This window comes from Chanos chanos, chromosome 9 (assembly GCF_902362185.1).
Source record: "Chanos chanos chromosome 9, fChaCha1.1, whole genome shotgun sequence".
In the NCBI taxonomy this organism is placed as follows: Eukaryota; Metazoa; Chordata; class Actinopteri; order Gonorynchiformes; family Chanidae; genus Chanos; species Chanos chanos.
The window spans coordinates 33314484-33333338 of NC_044503.1; the positions used below are offsets into that span (position 1 = coordinate 33314484).

An 18855-nucleotide genomic window follows, 5' to 3' on the forward strand; every position below is an offset into this window, starting at 1 on the left:
TTTAAACTTTTAAATCTTCAAAAATATCAGAATGGAAAAAAAAAAGTCAGTTGTACTTCGTGAACAACAATGCTGATATAAACACTTTGGTTAAGCAAAGACTTTAAAGCACGCCTACTTAGATTTGTTTTTCTTTCTATAGACGTTTATCTTCCTAACAAGTTTGTTGTTACCCCGGCAACCTTTCAGCTCAGTGTTTACAGAATGAAGTTAAAATTACACAAACAATAAAATTAAAAGTACGCAACATGATTTAAAAGAAATAAAAATCAAGGAGGTGTAAAATGTGGACTAGTTACAAAGTTGTGATAGTTCATGCCTCTTTTTTTCTTTTTCTTTTTTTTTGGGGGGGGGGGGTAGTACTCATGCGTAACTTTAACAACTTTTTTCCCCTTTTGTTCCTACAGATGATTTAATATATAATAGGCAGATCTCTGTGTTACCGGTGTCAGTCTGGAAATAATTATCCAGTAAGTTTGTAAAGGGCTAAGTAATACTTCAGCCTGCAATGCTGAAAGGCTCAGTTGAACCAGGTCTTTTGTCCTACAAACCATGTGCGTCGTTAAAATGTTTGCGTTTTTAATGAGCATATTTCATCATTCATTTTCACCGTCGCTATCTTCATCAGCCTTCGCTTCAAAGCGTAAAACATCCCGTATATTTCCAGTAGGAAAGAAACACGGCGCTTAAGAGCCTAAAGACTTAACAGTCCGGTATTTTTTTCTCCGATTATTAAAGCCTTTCAGCTTGCGGCATTGCAGCATCTAAGACTCTTAGTTAGTGACCGCCAAGATCTGGTGAAATTCACACGCAAAAATAAACTACAAACAGACAATGTATTGTTCTGTATACCTGACTGCTTTTAGTTGAGAGATCAAATAGCTGCCTAAAAACATCTGCTCTCTGGTTACTCTGGAGTCCTTCACGCTACTAAACCAAAAACAACTTCACCCATTACATATGAAGTAAACAAGGAGCGATCTTGGCCGGACGGTCGGCAGGCTGCGTTACGACAGAGTCTGACCGTGTATGTCGGATATCAGTTCTGTCATTACCACTAAGGCTCAGTAATATTCGTAACTGTTCTGTAACTGATTTTTGGAAAAGATTCTGAAACTGCTGAATTGACATTTCCTTATTTCCTTTTTTTTTTTTAAATCTCTCTTATCTGAGGCATGGAATGAGCCACACACCCCCCCCCCCCCCACCCATTGGCCTGTGCCCTTAAGAGCGGCGCCCTTTTTAGCGTCGAGTAATAATGCTCGTTGTTCATTTCGGTCATAATTGTCTTTTTAATTGGGCTTTTTGCTGTGTCTGTTTGGTATCAGATGAAAGCCAATGGTAACAGATGAATTTCCCTTCCAAGAGATCAAAAAAAGTTCACCTAACCAAAGTAAACCGAAGCTAAAGCAGATCTTAATCACTCTGCTGAAGGACCTGTGTGACTAACAGACACCCCACGTCTGACGGAATGCACCATATCTCTTCTAAAGGTCTGTTGTCTCATGCGGGGACAATCGACCAGATGATATCCTCCAACAGCAGAGCAGCATAAGTATTCACCATGTTCTCAGACAACCCCCCCCCCCCTCCTCAAAAAAAAAAAATTGACTCTTCTGTATGGAAAGGCTTTCGCAGGCTAAACAATCAGATGTTTATTAATTTAATCTTTTAGACAGTCTAGGACTACAAAACAGTTTTTTGGCGACAGTTTACTCGCGATGTAGACGTGGAATATTTCTGAACTCTCACTAGCAGTTCACAAACTGTGAAGCATATAGAGTAGAACATACGCCTCTTTCAATACGTCAAAAAAAAACAAAACATAAAACAAAAAAAACAGTGCAGTCATGTGAGAGTCGTTTGCAGTGTCCTGTTGGTTTTATGACTGGACTGACCCTTACAGTGGAGGGGCCTTTTACCTCAGAGCATCTGGTAGTGTGGAATGATACTGCTTTCCCCCCCTCTCATTAACCTGCAGGTTTTCATTTTGTTTTGTTTTGTTTCATTTTGTTTTGTTTGGTTATTATATTTAAGAATTGACAGAATACTTACCCTACATTGTAAAACGAGTTTAAGCACTAGAACAGGTTTTCAGTATCTCACATCGTTGATAAAAGATAGGGAGTAATACCAGAAACCATCTATGATATTGGTTTCATTGCTAAGACAGCTATGATTTTGACATACCCAGCCAACAGGAGCACATTGTATTTACAAGGGGTGTAAAAAGCAAAAGTAAAAGTACTCTTACTAAGAAAAAAAAGTACTCCAAGTAGAGTTGAAGTATCCCTCCTGAAAAATACTTAAGTAAGGGTAAAACAGTCACTCATTTACAATTTACAAAAACAGCTGTCAGTTTAACTCTGCTTAGAGTACTTTTTTTATAGCAAGAGTACTTCTGCTTTTGCTTTATCCACCCCTGGTATTTACTGTGTTGACATCATTTGTTTGCATTGTGTCTCCTGGACTGTAGACCCGTCTTTGTGTCATTTACTGTCTGTCATTTCTTGATTCCAATATTTCAAAATCCTTATAGCATTATTATAGATATTTACAGATATTAGAGATTGTGTCATTATTATCATTATTATCTTGTCCTGTATTGATTGGTCCAATACGCTGCAGTGTCACTGAATGGTTTTATACGTTTAATGTTAAGTTCTTCATCTTATCCACTTGAAGGCAAATGTTTGAATCAAATGCTCGATTAAGTTTCATTTAAAATGAAAGAAAAATGAGGGTAGAATAAAATAGAAACAGATTAGAATATTTACTTAATTTGAGCCCAAATTTGAGGCAGATAAAGTGAAATTAGGGGGAAATTAAACCACATGATGAAAAACCACGTCTTTTTTTTTTAACGACCTCAAAACGCTCTACTTTCCACAAAAACGGCCAGCATGCCTCTTCTGTCACGTATAAATTTGTTTTTGCAAACACACAGAGATACAGACACACTCAGACACATACACACACACAGACACACACACACACAAGCATACATGCATGTAGGTACATGCACACATGTGTACACACACAGACACACGCACATGTGCATACATGCATGTAGATGAATGCACACGCATTAACACATGCACACACACACATGCATACATGCATGTAGGTACATGTACACACGTGTACACATACACACACACACGTGCATGCATGCATGTTGATGAATGCAAACACATTTACACACAAACACAAGTGGCTTCTTTTTGTCATCTTATGTATACTGCTCTCTCTCTCTCTCTCTTTCTCTCTTTCTCTCTCTTTCTCTGTTTAGAACTGTTAACTCTCTCCATCCACACATACAGAGAGAGAGAGAGAGAGGTTATAGAATTGGGCAGTTTGAAGGACTATAATGTTTTAAAATTTGAAAAAATTAAAGATGGTAAGTGTGCCTTGCCTGAGAGTGAATTTGCCTTGTATGTGTTTTCAGCTGTGTATGTCAGCATCTGTATCTGTGTGTGTGTGTTTGACTGTGTCTATACACATGTGTGTGCATGTATGTAAGTGTGTGTGTGTGTGTGTGTGTGTGTGTATGTATGTGTGAGTAGTGTGTCTGGCTTTGTTTGACTGTGTGTGCGTGCGTGCCCGCATGTGTGTGTGTGTGTGTGTGTGTCATTATACTCGAATATTTGTGTGTGTGTGTGTGTGTGTGTGTGCGTGCGTGTGTGTGTGTGTGTGTAACTGTGTGCATTAGTGTCTATGATCACTAAAAAGCACAAAGGGTTCACCCGTCGGCCACAGATTAAAAGCTTCCAAGAGTGCCCTGTATCACGCAGGTTACTTTAGGTGCCATGGTAACCTATCTGAAAGCTGATTGGACGCTGTCCCATACCCTGACAGCGTTGCTTATTTAAAACAGACAGCCCAGATAGCCATGTTTAAAGTAAGGTGTATAACCTTTAAGGACGGCTATTCCAGGCAACTGTTAGCTCACGAGGGAGCAGGTAACCAAAAAGAACTCAATATCAGCCAAACCAGACATAACAACATACTGAAAACCAAACTCATGTCAATGAAGACACTCCAACAATATCTGAAGCAGCAGTACCAGTGAATTGTAAAGCCCATATTTACACACACACACACACACACACACAGCTATAAATGTTTATCAATAAAGTAAACTGTCACTTTAGCCCCTGTTATCAGCACCTCACAGTCAGCATGCTATCAGTTACTACAAACATACCTACTCTCTCTCTCACACATACACACACACACACACACACACAGAGAGAGAGAGAGAGAGAGAGCGAGAGAGAGAAACACCTGCATGTTGCAAAACACACTTTGAAACATGATGGCACAATACAACGCCCACGCACAGAGTCTCACACACACAGACACACACACACACACCCTCACATAGTGATACCTCACTGACACTGACACTACCTCAGCCCCAGAGACACAAAGGCATGTTGGCACATACTCCACATACAGTGTATGACATTTTGATTGGGCCAGTGGGTGACAGATGTCCTCCGCTGTTCTGACTGATTATTGTGTAACAGTACGACTCCGAGGACCCTGGGCTGCCACACAAGTTGTCCCAAGAGAATGCCTGTCTGTATTTCTGTGAAGTTTCAAACCAGGAGTGTATAACTCAGGCCCTCATGTCTGTAAACCCTCCAAGATTGAGTTTGTTTGTTTGTTTGTTTGTTTGTTTGTTTGTTTGCTCCAAGTTTGTTTTTGATTGCTTGCACACTACACACTCCTGACAAGCTAGGACATAAACACGCCTGGTTTACAGCTGGAATCAGAAGCATGACTTTGCTCCCTGAGGACTGCACGAAACCCTTGATATTCTTATCTTTTCAACATATCCACAAGCCTTTGATTCAGACGCAACAAGGCATCGATGCATTACCATTTTAAAAGACACGCATGTACAAGGACTCTTTTCCATTTGTTAGTAAATTATCTGTGTTTTTCAAGTGTACTCTTTCTTAAGTTGAATTGTTGTAACATTTCCCAATAAGTAGATAGACATGTTCAGTGTTTAAACTTGTTTGTATGTATGAATGATAGTGTATGTATATACTACTAACACATATCTACACATAAACCACACGTATCTGTCTAATACAGACTGGAACACACTACACAAATCCATCTTCTGTCACACCGTATGAATCTGTAATACATCTGAAAAGTCAAACCTACCCATACCCCCTCAAACACACACACACACAAATATACACGCACATACACACATCCCTCCTGACACCCAAAACACACAATTCACCTCACACTGTGCACCCGAGCCAAAATCCTCTCCTCTAACATGACATACTCCATTCACCTCTCCCTTCTGCTCTCACAAACACAGGGTTTCAGGCTTCAAAGTGTGTGTGTGTGTGTGTGTGTGTGTGTGTGTGTGTGTGTGTGTGTGTGTGTGTGTGTGTGTGTGCGCACATGTGTGCACATGTGTGTGTGTGTGTGCTTATGTGTGTGTTTTGTGTGAGTAATGAGCTCAGTGGGGTACTGGACCTAAGCTTGCGAATAAGGAAAGCCAATCAGCTTCTGGAAATAGATCAGGATTCCAAACAAACACAACTAACTACTAATCCTATCTCATTAAACCCAGATTAGGACCATTCTTGCAGCACAGAGGAGTATTTTTACTCAAAGAATGACAGAGCAAGAGAGAGTGAGAGAGAGAAAAGAAAGAGAGAGAGAGTTCTTTATGTAATATACAGTAGCGATTACAGATCAGATCTCTTGAAATGGCAGAGACTTGTAGGTAGTGAATTTTAAGGATCTCTGACCCACTGCTGAGAACAGTACAGTAGCTAATATTAGACTAGGGTTCCAGTGGATTAATTCAATCGTAAAAGCTATAGTGGGTGGTTTTTTCCTCTTGTCACAGAGAGAGACACAGAGAGAGAGAGAGAGAGAAACACCTGCAAGTTGCAAAACACACTGTCAAACACAATGAGTGCGCGAGAGAAGTTTTTTGCGAGGAGAGAGGGAGTCAGACAAGTAATGAGGAGAACAAACATAATGGAGGTACCCTGACTGGGTGGAATCAACATTATCATTAATTATTTACCTCATACATAATCACCAATCACAAATTAAGGCTCCCACATCACTAAAATTGGACCTAACCGTCTGTAAGAAATTGTTCCCTCTGTAAATTATACCCATTGATCACTGATGTAAAGGCATGAACATGTACACCAGGATAATCCCAAGAGGTTTTTTGATTGTCTCTGTTTTTATAAACCTCTAGATTTCAGTACACTAGGACAAAACCTTCTGTCTCCAGGGCGACTGAGGAGTTAAGATGAATTTTTTTGTCCGAGTCAGAAATATCGAAACACCATGGCCGAAAATTCAAACTACCTACCATCAATGTTTTTGATCATGAAACAAACAGACAAACAAAAAACATTTGTCTCCAACCACCACCCCTCTAGGAAATGAACGGCGTTAATAAAAAGAAGTTAAATTTACTGTAAATTCTAGCTGAAATTGGTTTTCAGCAAAAATGTGTTCAAGTAATGTAAAAGTTTCGCACATGTTACAGTCGTGATAGCATTTCAGTCGTGTTATGACTAAAACAAGCCCCAAGGTGTGAAGTCATCATTCAGTATGATGCTGAAACCGGTTACAAACAAAAGCATTTTTTTTTTCAGGCAGCTTCAAAGACATTGAATCATTAATGCCCTCCGCTTGACAAACCCAAAAACATCAGTCATGTTTTCCTGTTGTGTAGTTTCTCGGGTTAAGCTAAAATACGATTCACAATATCATGCATTTCTTTACGGAAGCAAAAGAAAAGAAAAAGACACCGTGTCTCGTAATTATCAGTTACTATCTCGTAATTACAAGAAGAGATCTCTTTATTACGAGAAAAGGTCTCCTAAAAGGATCAGTATCACGATCTCATAATAATGAGAAAAGTTAAGATACCCTAATTATCAATCGTTGCTAAACAACGCTACAGGAAGGACATGACTGTAGGCAATAGCGCAATTAAGTGCCCACTTTCTCCTGTGGCCTTTTCTCCTACGTGATCCTGATCTCGTAACTACGAAATCTTTGCTTTGCTTGTAATTACGAACTTAGAATTACGAGATAAAGTGTCTATTTTTTTCTTTTGTGAATGCAAATTGCTCTACAAATAACCCCGAATTCATGTTTGTCATTGTATATGCTGCGATCTTGTGCCCAAACTGTTGTTGCATAATGACAAGTTGATCATTAACCAAACGTAACTGTCAGCGATAAACTAACTTCCCAGTTCCCATGTAATGAGATCGTCAATCAAAGGTTTTTCAGGTACGATTCATATTCGCTTGGCTAGCAGTTGATCGAGATGTCTTCTAAACCAAAAGTTATCGACGGAAACCATGTCTTTTCCACTAGCCTGTTTAGTTTTCTGGAAAGAAGGCGTAAGGATTGGAAAGAGTGTGTTTAGGAATTAAGGCCAAAGTTAAACACAAAAAAAGGGGGAACTGAAAGGCCAAATTTAAGATAAGAGTTCCCAAGATATGAAGTGCTGCTTGTATGCTAACTTTCATAAAACACTTCTTTAATGTTTTAAGAACATTAACGTTACAGCATCAGCTAGGAGGCATACTAACGTGGGGTAAACATTCCCTAAAATATCGAGTAGGCCTATCGTACACGTGTTTGAGATAGCCGAGGGCTAGGCTTGATTATAAAGATGATTGGGCATGTTAGCACAACACTTGTGTAAAAAAAATGTGCAGTTCGATTGGTTCCCAGGGCTAGAAATACCAAAGACCATAGTCCAGATTCAAACTAGCCTATACAACACAACAGTTTCACTTTCCCTGAAACCACAAATCCTCATGCAAATAACCGATGTTAGAATTTAAAAAAAAAAAAAAAAGTAGAGATAATTAGTTGCGAACACAGCTTGTCGAATATTTCACAACATTTCAAATAAGCGTTTAGACTGTGGTTTGATTGAATCGCAGCCCATGTTACGAGACTTTCACAGCTTTGAATCAGGCTGCTGTGTCAGTAAAAGAACGGTGCTGCTTGACAGTTACACAGTGGCCGGGGAGACACAGAGTAGCACAGTTTCGAATGAGTCTGCCACGCGCGGTGATGGTACATCGTTAATTGGCACAGCTTTTGGCACAAAGACAGGAAAGAGGGTGAAGGCAGTGCAGTCAGGTTCTAAACCACTCAGACGGGCACTTTATTTTTAGTGTGTCACTGTGCCAACCCACTGCTATGTGCTGAACTGCGTGTGTGTGTGTGTGTGTGAGAGAGAGAGAGAGAGAGAGAGAGAGAAGCAAGTGACAGAGAAAGAGACAGACCCCTAAATCTTCCGTCATATTTGTAACAAACTTACTGATATTGCGAGTCGCATGCGTGCACATATGCACACCTTACACCACACACGCACGCACGCACTCAGACAAAACCGACATTGCCTATCATGCAAGTTCAAAAACGAAAAAAAAGACATCTTCGGCCAATGCACACGTCTAAATCAAGTTGTTGGAAGACAGCCGCATTATTTTAGAATTCGTCTTCTGTCTGCATGCGTCTTCTTACCAATGGAATTCATCTCCAGCATCTGGCATGCTGGTACACTGCATGTTAGTCTCTCTTACCTCGTCCGTTCTGAGCGTCGGTAACACTCGGGTCCGGCAACTCAGGTTCGACATTTTCCATAACTTTTCCGTGGACTTTCCAACACACGCAGCCTCACACACCTGGCCGTCGGCTCTGTTTACGTAGCTCTAAATAACACTGTGGTTAAGTTTTGATCGGATACGTAAAATATTACAGAATTAAGAAGTTAACAAAAATATATCAGAAAGCCAGCTACCGCTGTTTACGTTAAAAACAGAACTGCGACCAAAAAAAAAAAAAAAGAAAAAGGAAAAAAAAAAAAAAAAAAACACCTGTCCCTCTAACGTCCTGGACGCCGCAAGCGTTTTAACAAAGACATCGCCATTTTTCACCCAGTTCTCTTAAAGTTGATATTTACCAGCAGGTACGTCAGTTTCATGTGAAATGCAAAGGCGCACTACTTTATGACTTATCTAAACGTCTCTGCAAACAACATAATTGTCATCTCAGAACGGAAAGAAGAGTTCAACCCAGACTTAAGTCACCGGTCCGGTTGACAGGAGGCGACGGGCCGTTGGAAATTCACCCGGTCGCTCCGCGTGCGCTCCCCCCCCCCCCCTCCCGGAGCCGTCCCGAGCTCACACGGTGTTATGTCACCATTCATTATGTAATGCGCGCGCTGAGCGTTGGCCGCGCGTCTCATTCTTTCACCGTTTAACTGACACTCTGATCATTTTAGACGATTTCTCATTCACAGATCACAATCACAGATAATATGAACACTCAAAGCAGAGTTTGAAGCTATCTGAATTTGCTTGAAACACTAGTCTAAACAGGTTTCGTTCATTTCTATCATTACAGTAAATATCCTATATGAACTGCCTGCGTGCATAACCTGTCTCACACAAATAATTGAATATTTTCAAATATTTTATTGTTTCGCAAAAGCTTTGCATTATTGTTTTACTGCATACTAAACGGGTATGTGAGCCGGGCAGTAGGCAACAAGGGCACTAATCCTCGTAAACTCGAACTCGCTGTTACGTAATCAGCAGTTGCCTGAATTACACCGTCAAAGAGTAGGCTACAGCGTGCCAGCAAGGTAGTGTGTCGAAACACACACGGTAAATGGACAGAACGCGTCGTGTAAAATAACAACACATCCCCTAAATGACTGCTGCGCCATGAACAGGCCTAAGGTGACATGACTATAATCAAACGTAGTCACTGCTACTCCGTAGGCCTATTATCGTTAGGCTCAAGCGCAGCATTTTTTAATCTATTGTTTTGCTCTCTGCCCATTTCTAAGTTGCATATTCGTTAGATTTGTAGTATTTAGTATTGGATAAGTAGATGTAGTATTAAATTAGTATTGATCCGTCGAAAGTCTAGACATTCTGAAGACGATGTCTTCTGTTCTCTGTCAACTATGGAGGGAAAAAAAGTTTAAACATGCAGATAACGTTGGCCCCTGTGTGTGTTTAGAGTTTGGGTGAAGTAAGCTAAAGTTAGACGTGTCCGATCAGTCAAGTCTGTGTGTCAGTTTTTCAGATCTGTGGTCAAGGCCATTGCCATTCGGTTGGCTGCGCTGACTGCGCAGACATCCTCCGCTTGCTTATCTGCGGTGGCTTTAGGAGATTAATTATCTGCGGTCTCTTTTTGGCTCCTCATATGACAAAGCTGAAGGCATTTGACTGACGCCGATTGCAATCTGCCTTTGTTTGGGACGTGGATTGTGAAGGTAAAGACAGCAAAGCCTCTTGTGTTTGGGTATTTGAGAGGGAGAGAGAGAGAGAGGCGTTTGGTTTTAACGTTAGTCTCACTCGCGGAAAATTGTGCACTGGGTGGTCATCACCTCTTGGCTCCCACAAAAGCCACTGCACACCCCGTCCTAACCGAGACCATATCGGCTCCTCCTGGGTTGGAAACCCACTCTAGCCGACCGAGTCTGCATCCTAAGCGAGGGGCCCAGTGCAGACGAGAGGAGGCACCAACTCCGCGTTTATCATTGTCTCACGCAGAGCGCAACCGCAACGAATGCCCGTTGTCACACGAGACATTTGTGTTCGCTACATAAAAGTTTAATGAGTGAAACTGTAAACCCTAATGAAGAATAAACTTTACTTTCTAACTTCCTGAACTGTCCGTTAGTTCAGAACTATGCAGGGATAATTTACCTAAGCAGAGACCGTATAAGCTCACACCCAATACGTCTTAGCTGTGCGTATTTATCCGGAATTTTACAACTGTGAATTCACCTGAAGACAGTTCAAAGAGTCTTCGAATGAATCGTCATCTCTCTGATGTGGACAACGTGTCATTCATTACGGTAACCCTCTTGTGGCAGCAAGTCCCTTTTTACTGGAAAAATGATTGAATTAGTGAGAGTGAGTGAGAGAGAGAGTATCTGTGTGAGAGTGAGAGAGAGGGACAGAGAGAACCTCGGACTAACTGACAACAATATTTAATTTCGTTTAAATAACTTCATACCTTACTTCAAAGCTGCGTTGTCTCTGAATACATTTTACAGATCGCACAACGCAGTTGATGATGGACTGAATGAGGAAGGAAATGAGGAGAGTGGAGAGATGGAGAGAGACAAAAGGCAGTGTGGTAGTGGTGGTAGTGGTGGAGGTGGAGTTGGAGGTGGGAGGGAGTGTTCTCTGTGAGAGAGCGTCTTTGTTAGCGGAGATAAAATCATAAACAAGGTTCACACACACACACACAGGATCTCTCAGACACTGGGGATACCTTCACATCCTCTGTCTGCATTCAAGAGAGACAGGCTGAAGCAGATAGAGAGAGAGAGAGAGAGAGAGAGAGAGAGAGAGCGTATCAAGTTCAGCGGTTAACCAAGAAGAGGTCTCCTGATTCCTCACCTTCACAACAGCGAAGCCTGTCTTTAAATTTTTAAATTCTGCTTTCTAACTCGAATTCCAAAGCTACAGATAAATGGTGGGACCCAGAAGGAATATGTAAATGAGTATCAAGGGTATTGGTCTAGAGAAGTCAAGCCCTGCGGTGATTGGAGGACTTGACTGGTTGGAGCAGTCAAGCCCTGCGGTGATTGGGTAAAAACTACACATCAGAGAGCCAGAGCGGCACCAGGTCAAGCTTGAAGTATGTCAGCAGCAAGGGCGAACAAACTGAATCAGGCACTTGGCATGAGCTGTTTTTCAGCATTAAGAAAAAAGAGGGAGAACTTAAAAGCTCATTCAGGAATTATCGATTCACTTCAGACGCGTTCACACTTCAAGTGATACAGACTTGAAACTAATTACAGTGCTGATGAGCTCCTTGTCAGAGAGCCTTGAATACACAAGAGAAATGTCTGAAATAAAGTAGTGTAATCAATACATCAGGTATTTAACTGCATAGAGGGGATGAGCGCGCTTCCCATTAGTCTGGGAGAGTAACTGTGAAAACAAAGGGTCTCAGATGTCAGTTGGGAACCTTTACAGAAAGAAGAAGAGTCATGATCCGGAAAAAAAAAAACTGAACATCATTGAAAGCCAAAGTAAAGATTAGCTGACAAATTAAAATTCTGGAGGAACAAAAAAGAAAAAAATAAAACATATTGGTTCCCGGTAACTGGTTTAAGATTTGGAATTCGTTCTAGTAGTATTGGCACCTCCTTTTTGAGTAATGATATTTTTTTCCAGATATCTATATTATAAATGAATAACAACAACAACAACAACAACAACAAACACTCATTCACATGACTCACAGACCAGTGAGTTTTAGGAAAAAACAAACAAACAAATAAATAAATAAATAACAATGGTAATAATAATGATGATGATGATGATGATGATAACAACAACAACAAATTAAGTTGTTGGAAAGCACAACAATGTTGAATTCTCAGAGGTAAAAGTGCTTTATTAGCAAAGTATAAAAGCACTCAGAAAAATAAGTACTGAAAAAAAAAATACTGTTATAACAACATGCTATAATTCAACAACTGTCATAAATTATTAACATTTAAAAAAAAAAAAAAAAAGGCACAGAGCATCAGCAGTACTACTGGCCCTATTACAGTAGGTATTAAACAATTCCAGAATATGACAGAATAGAATAGAATAGGATACAATGTAATACAATATAATGTAATATTTGTTCGTTGTCATAAATAAGTTAGCGTGTTCTGATGACCAATGCTTCAGGAGAAGCCTAGAGTTCCAAGTGACACCACTGTCAGTTTTGTTCCGTCACCTATCATCACCACACAACTGTCTTACCTAACCAGTGTTAACTACGAAGGCCCTAAACGTTACAGATATGATTAAAAAAAAAAAAGCAACTGGTAAAAGGCAGTATAAGTTCATATGCATTCATGTAGCAGCTCAAGCCTCGTCATTTTCCACCCCAGTGATGTAGCTGTGTGACACTGTGTACATGTCACTTGGTGAAACCTCTGTACATTCTGTAGGCTGACACTTTAGAGACAGCAGCGATATGTTTAAATGAATAAACGTGTTTTTTTTTGCTTTTTTCTAAATTTAACACTGGCAATAAAAGTTCACCACACCAGGATGAGGTCAAATATTTGTTCATGTTTTGGCCGTTTTGCGCGAGTTCTCAAAAAAAGTACACACGCACGCTCGCACACGCAGGCGCACACACACACACACACAGTATCTAAAGCACACAACTTCATTTCATAGGCATTACAGAGGTTATCACTTTCTTTCTCACTCGACACACACATAGGGAAACACACACACACACGTACATACACACACACGCGCGCACACACATCCATACACACACGCACGCACGCGCGCATGCACACACATACATCCATACACACACGGGTACAGTGCAGAGTTCTTTTTTACCGGCTTGGCAGGCTTGTGGTGGAATCTGGGTTTACTGGTGTGTGTCATGCTCCAAATAAATGTCCTACATTAATTGACACAAATAACCCTGTTTGGAGGGAGAAAAAAAGAGAGTGACAGAAAGAGAGAGAAAGAGGAAGAAATTACCAAAAATGTTTTTTAAAAAATTTGAGTTTGTAACAGTAAAAAGACAGATCCACTGTGCATTAGTAATGGACGAACAGACAGATAAACGAAACAGATGTTAATTAAAGCTCAGTAACCTTACTCTAAATGGGTGCTCAATACAGATATCAGCAGTGGCTTTAAATGGTATGGGTGTGCGTTTGTGCATGTTTTTAAGAGTGTGTGTGTGTGTGTGTGTGTGTGTGTGCATGTTCGTATGTATGGAGGAGGGCGATAAGAATGGAGTATGGAGAAACTTTTACATGCGTGCGTGTGTGTGCGTGTGTTTGTGAGATAAGCATATGTCTGAGGACCAGCTGACATAAGGGAATTCATGTAAACATACTTCAGGTGACTGATGACTCTCCGAATGAAACGTAAGATGTGTTTCTGTGACATGAGCTGAAAAACACGTTTGTCTATCTGTGTGTGTGCGTGAGTGTGTGTGTGTTTTTCCTGCATCATCAGTGTATAGTTTGGCACCAAACCTGTATGCATGTGTGTATCTTGTTTGGAGATATCTGGACTGAGTGAGCGTATGTGTGTGTGTGTGTGTGTGTATAGGTGTGCGTGTGTGTGTGTGTGTATGTGCCTTACCTGTGGCTTCAGTATGGAGTTTGGAGCCATCTGCACTGGTTACTTGACAGGTAACGAAGGTCTTTCTGCCTTCTGTTCGTTCCAAACTGCTGTGCACAAGAACCACACTCCCAAGTGGAATGGGACTGTCCAAAGACAGGGGTCAAAGATCAAAGGTCATTACACAAATATAATGACAACTCGCACTGCACAGACTATTTGTCATAAAAAAAAAAAAAAAAAAAAAAAGCTTAGAATTGGCATAAAGGGAATCCTAATAATATGAAGTCCTTGAAGGCTATTTTTTTAATCTTCTTCTGTTTGTTTGTTTTTTTCTTTCTTTCTCTTTCTTTTTTGCAAACATACATTTCTGCTCTGAAGTGCACAGCCGTAGAAATATAAAACTCTTTCCATCAATGAATCATTTCGAAAGCCCGTCTAATCAGGAGCTTCTACAAAGCATGGCGTAAAACTACAGCCCTTGTTTCAGGAAACAAAGACGCTGTGTGGGAAACATAAAAAGTGTCAGCATTTGACACTGACCTAAAACCAAAGCACGTGTTGAGTGGATGTCAGTTGTCAGCATCACGTTTAACATACGCCGCGAGAACGCTGAGTGAACATGCGTTAGCATTAGCTTTGACTCTCAGTATCCAAGTGAGTTGGATACCGTCACTTTAGCACTAAGCTAACGTTGATGGAGCGGAAAAGTTAGTCGATAACAGCGGCTTACATTCCCGATGCCAGCGAGTTACTGTAGCGGTCAGGAGAATGTTTACTGAACACTAGCATGTCAAAAGTAATCATGAACGTTTTTAGAGTGTAAATGCTGTTAAAACCATTAAAGAAACCATGAAATATGTGTTAGCTTACGTTCAACGGTGATTAACTCGGATGTGAACGTTAGCAAACCATTGAAATAACAGTTTGAAAAAAAAAAAAAAACCATTAGCGTTACCTCCGGTAGTTAATGCTGAGGTTGGCCGTCATGACGGGTCCCGACAGGTAGGAAGCGAGGGTGCCCGTCACCGAGTCGATGATCGTGGCTATCGCTCCTCCGTGAACGTGCCTGAAACGGAGGGGAAGGGGGAAATGCAATTAAATGAACTGCGGTGATATGACCAAGTGTAATGGAAACATACAAACAAACAAGAAAAAAAAAAAAACAACAAAAAATAATTTGGCCACCTTATTAGAACAAACTCCAGGAACCATTTTGTACAGACATGGGCAATTTTGTGTACAGTTCTTCAAAATCTGGTCTTGGGAGATCCAGAGCCATTCTGGGTTTTGCCCTCACCTCGTAATTAGACAGAAACACGTGTGTGTACTTACAATGTCTATGTGTATGTGTCCTGTTAAATATTGCACTACATGACTCTGATCGACGTCTGATTATGCAGTACAGTAAAAAAAAAAAAAAACAGCAGAACCTCAGCCGTTAAGGACTGAACTTGAGTGCCCCAGGTTTAAACTAACCAGATTTCATTTTAAGTGTTGTGTGCAGTTACGTTTGTCTTATGACACATAAGCTGCTCCTGCCTATAACATATGATGAGCTTATGCAAAACTGTAATTGGATTTGAGGAGCATGTCGCCACCTACTGGTGAGTAAATGAATCACGCATACTGTGGATGTCTGTGCAAGGGAGGAAAACAGCATTGAGGTGATATACTTCTACTGTTAGTACACATTGGTCTAAAACCCATAAGAAGTGAGTGTGTGTGTGTGTGTGTGTGTGTGTAAAACTCACCCTGGTGGCCCTTCCAGTAGATGTCCAGCCTGAAACACACACACACAGCGTTTCTCCTGTTTGTTGCTGAAGACAACGTACTCAAACCCCGCGCCCTGCTCCTCGATGTTCCTCGTAAAGAGACGAGCTTTCGCCTGCAGCACTTTACTCAAGCAACGACCCCCTGACACACACACATACACATACATATATACACAGGCAAACATACATACACACAGACACACACACACACACACACACAGTGAGAGAGAGAGAGAGAGAGAGAGAGAGAGAGATTTTTAAATTTGCAAAGCACACTTGTTCACTTCAGGCAAATGAAAGGAAGAGGGCGTGTATTGTGTATACACGAGAGACAGAACAAGAGCTTATTTTAAATTATTCATAAAGGCCACAGCAATGCTTAATCAGTCAGTTCACTTCAACTGAGAAACATTCTGCTCCCTCCAGCCCACCCCTAACCCTCAGTCATCCTAAACAAACACTGTTTGGGCTATAAACACATGGACATCGTATTTTAGAGCCAGGCAAGGGGAGAGGATGACAGCAGTCACTCACCTGTGGCATATTTGATTGTGCGGTTGTAGCTAGGTAACCTCCTCCACGGGCCTTTTCGCTTCCCTCCTCCCTCTACCTCCACTTCACACAGCGCGTTATAATGGTCGTATAATCTCTTCATCTCCTCGCTCCAAGACGCGTTGGGTAAACTATAGTCTCGGGGTTGAGTAGAGAATGGCCATGGTGACATCTGCTGGTCAAAAAGAAGTACTACATATATAATTCATGACCTATGTACTCCATAGTTGACTAAAGGATAACATCTACTGATAGTATGACTCCTATAATAAAGAAACAACATTCCCAGCAAGACAAATTCAAGAAATTTCAAATATGACATGACTGTAGCCGGGTTTATGCGTTACTTAACGACTGAACCGCATAGCTGTTTACGGTCAACTTCTAAAAACAAGTAAGTAATCAATACTAATAATAAATGAATAGCAGAACGAGCCCACAGGTTACACAAAATCCAAATAATTTCACACAAGTTGCTCTAACAATAACTGACTTTACCGTCAAAGGACGAATGGTCTGGAATGGAGAACCCGTGTCCCATTGAGTCCCTGTGGAAAGCAGTGGCCGAATCGTGATGCCGTTCCGTCCGGTCGAGAATTTCTGACCTGTGATTTGTCCAAGACCTTTCACCAACTGAAAGCCGCGCCGCAGCATGATGACAATGTATTTTTATCCGTGGTAACAATATACTTAAACCCGCTGCCTACTTTTGTGAACTCCTTGTCATACAGTAGCATATACAGTAGCGTAAATATTGCAATACCATACGATAAAATACGACAAAATAGGTCGAAGACAGTGAAACCGGTTGAGCCCGCGGGTGTTTTGGATGGATGTCAAACCCCCAACAAATATTTATATTTTAGCGGTTACGACAAGTTACCAAAATACTATGATGCAATAGGTTGACAGCAGCATGCTAACTGCTACAGCTTTCACACTGAATTACTGACAAAACTAGTCTTTTTTTAAGGTTAAAAGCGAGCGACCATCCGACTCAATATTGAAAAGCGAACATTTGCGAAAAAAATACAATTTAGGTGTGGTGTTCTAACCACAGGAATTTGCCGGTCTATCTGATGACTTTGAAAGCCGCGGATGACATCAAAGAAACCGTACTTTATGTATGGGAATCGCCAACACGAGTCCTTTTAACCATGTGACCGGAATGCTTCACTCTTATTGGCGTTTTACTGAAACGTTATATCCGGTTGGAGTCGCAGGATATTGCTATGGTAACACGTCATTGTTGCTTCTTGCGAGGTATATTTTCAAGTGCCTTCACTGTCTGATCTTTACATTTACTGTTTTTATTTTTATCGATTTTTAAGAGTTTAAAATGCTTGGCAACGTAGAACGACGTTCTAAGAACAAACATGTACAAAGAGAAAAGGACAGAATTAAGGTAACTAAATGGCATCTAAATTGCCCTACACTCACAACTGTTGCATGCATATTGTATTGATTTTATAAAATAGAATAAAATATGAAGTATATAAAAAATTTAATTTCAGACCGTTGTGGTAGATTACACATGTTTGTTTGTTTGTTTGTTTACCATCTCAGAAAGATGAAGAGATGACAGACAGACTTGTAGAGCTGGAGAGGTTTGTGGGTAAAATGTAGAATTTCTCCTGTTTTTCCACTATGAAGCCTCGGCTAATATTCGTATTTAATGGATTTTTGGCCAGAGAGGTACAAAAAAAAGTACATATCTCTTCTGAATAGAGAAAAAAAGGTATAGGCTATATCAAGAGTAATTCTTGGGAACTCAGTGAGGAATGTTGAGGAGAAAAAAAAATGTTCTCCAAACAACCCACTTTCCAGCTCTTATTTGAAATAAATTAGTCTGTGCCCTAGGGAAAAATGATGACCGTTTTGCTTTAGTATCAGGAGCGCAGTGCAGAAGGCGGAGTTTGAGAGCGATATCCAAGGAAGCTCCATAAAGGCGCTGAGACGCATGGAACTGGCCAATCAGAAGGAAGCAGTACTGGGACACGCCGCTCTGACAATGGTGGGCATGGATGGGTGAACTGGTTTTCTGCCTGTTGGCTCAGCACAAACGGAAGCTTAATTGGTAGAGTTGCGAACATCAGTGCGGGCACGTATGCTTTGGTTTACGTCAAACGTTAAATGCTCAGTTAATGAGCTCTGTCTATGAGAAACATGTTGAGATAATAGGTTTTTAGTTTATGAGCACCAGAGGGTTATGAAAGTCCTCAGTAGTAATTCAAATTTTGATATGTATTATCAGTGACGGCTGGTGGTGATATTGGGTGGGTGGGCTAACAAGTGGATTATACCCATCAGTAGTTTACACTGCAGCAACAGCAGCATCACATCCGAGATACCAAGTCACA

At 40.8% G+C, this 18855-nt stretch overlaps 2 protein-coding genes across 2 annotated transcripts in view; both read right to left on the bottom strand.

Annotated features, from left to right (window-relative positions):
• rorc (RAR-related orphan receptor C) overlaps positions 1–8867 on the bottom strand; it is a 30845-nt gene extending 21978 nt beyond the window's left edge. Inside the window, exon 1 of the mRNA XM_030783771.1 lies at positions 8622–8867. Coding sequence (XP_030639631.1) covers positions 8622–8682 — 61 coding nt within the window. The 5' untranslated portion in view covers positions 8683–8867. The remainder of the gene's footprint in view (positions 1–8621) is intronic.
• Positions 8868–13406: 4539 nt separating this feature from the next.
• Positions 13407–17149, bottom strand: them4 (thioesterase superfamily member 4). Its single transcript, XM_030785466.1, has 6 exons — positions 16994–17149; positions 16478–16667; positions 15923–16085; positions 15127–15237; positions 14190–14314; positions 13407–13515 (listed from the first exon to the last, which is right to left on the bottom strand). The coding sequence occupies exons 1-6, from the start codon at positions 17147–17149 to the stop codon at positions 13472–13474; spliced, it is 789 nt and encodes a 262-aa protein (XP_030641326.1). The 3' UTR covers positions 13407–13471.
• Positions 17150–18855: the final 1706 nt, after the last annotated feature.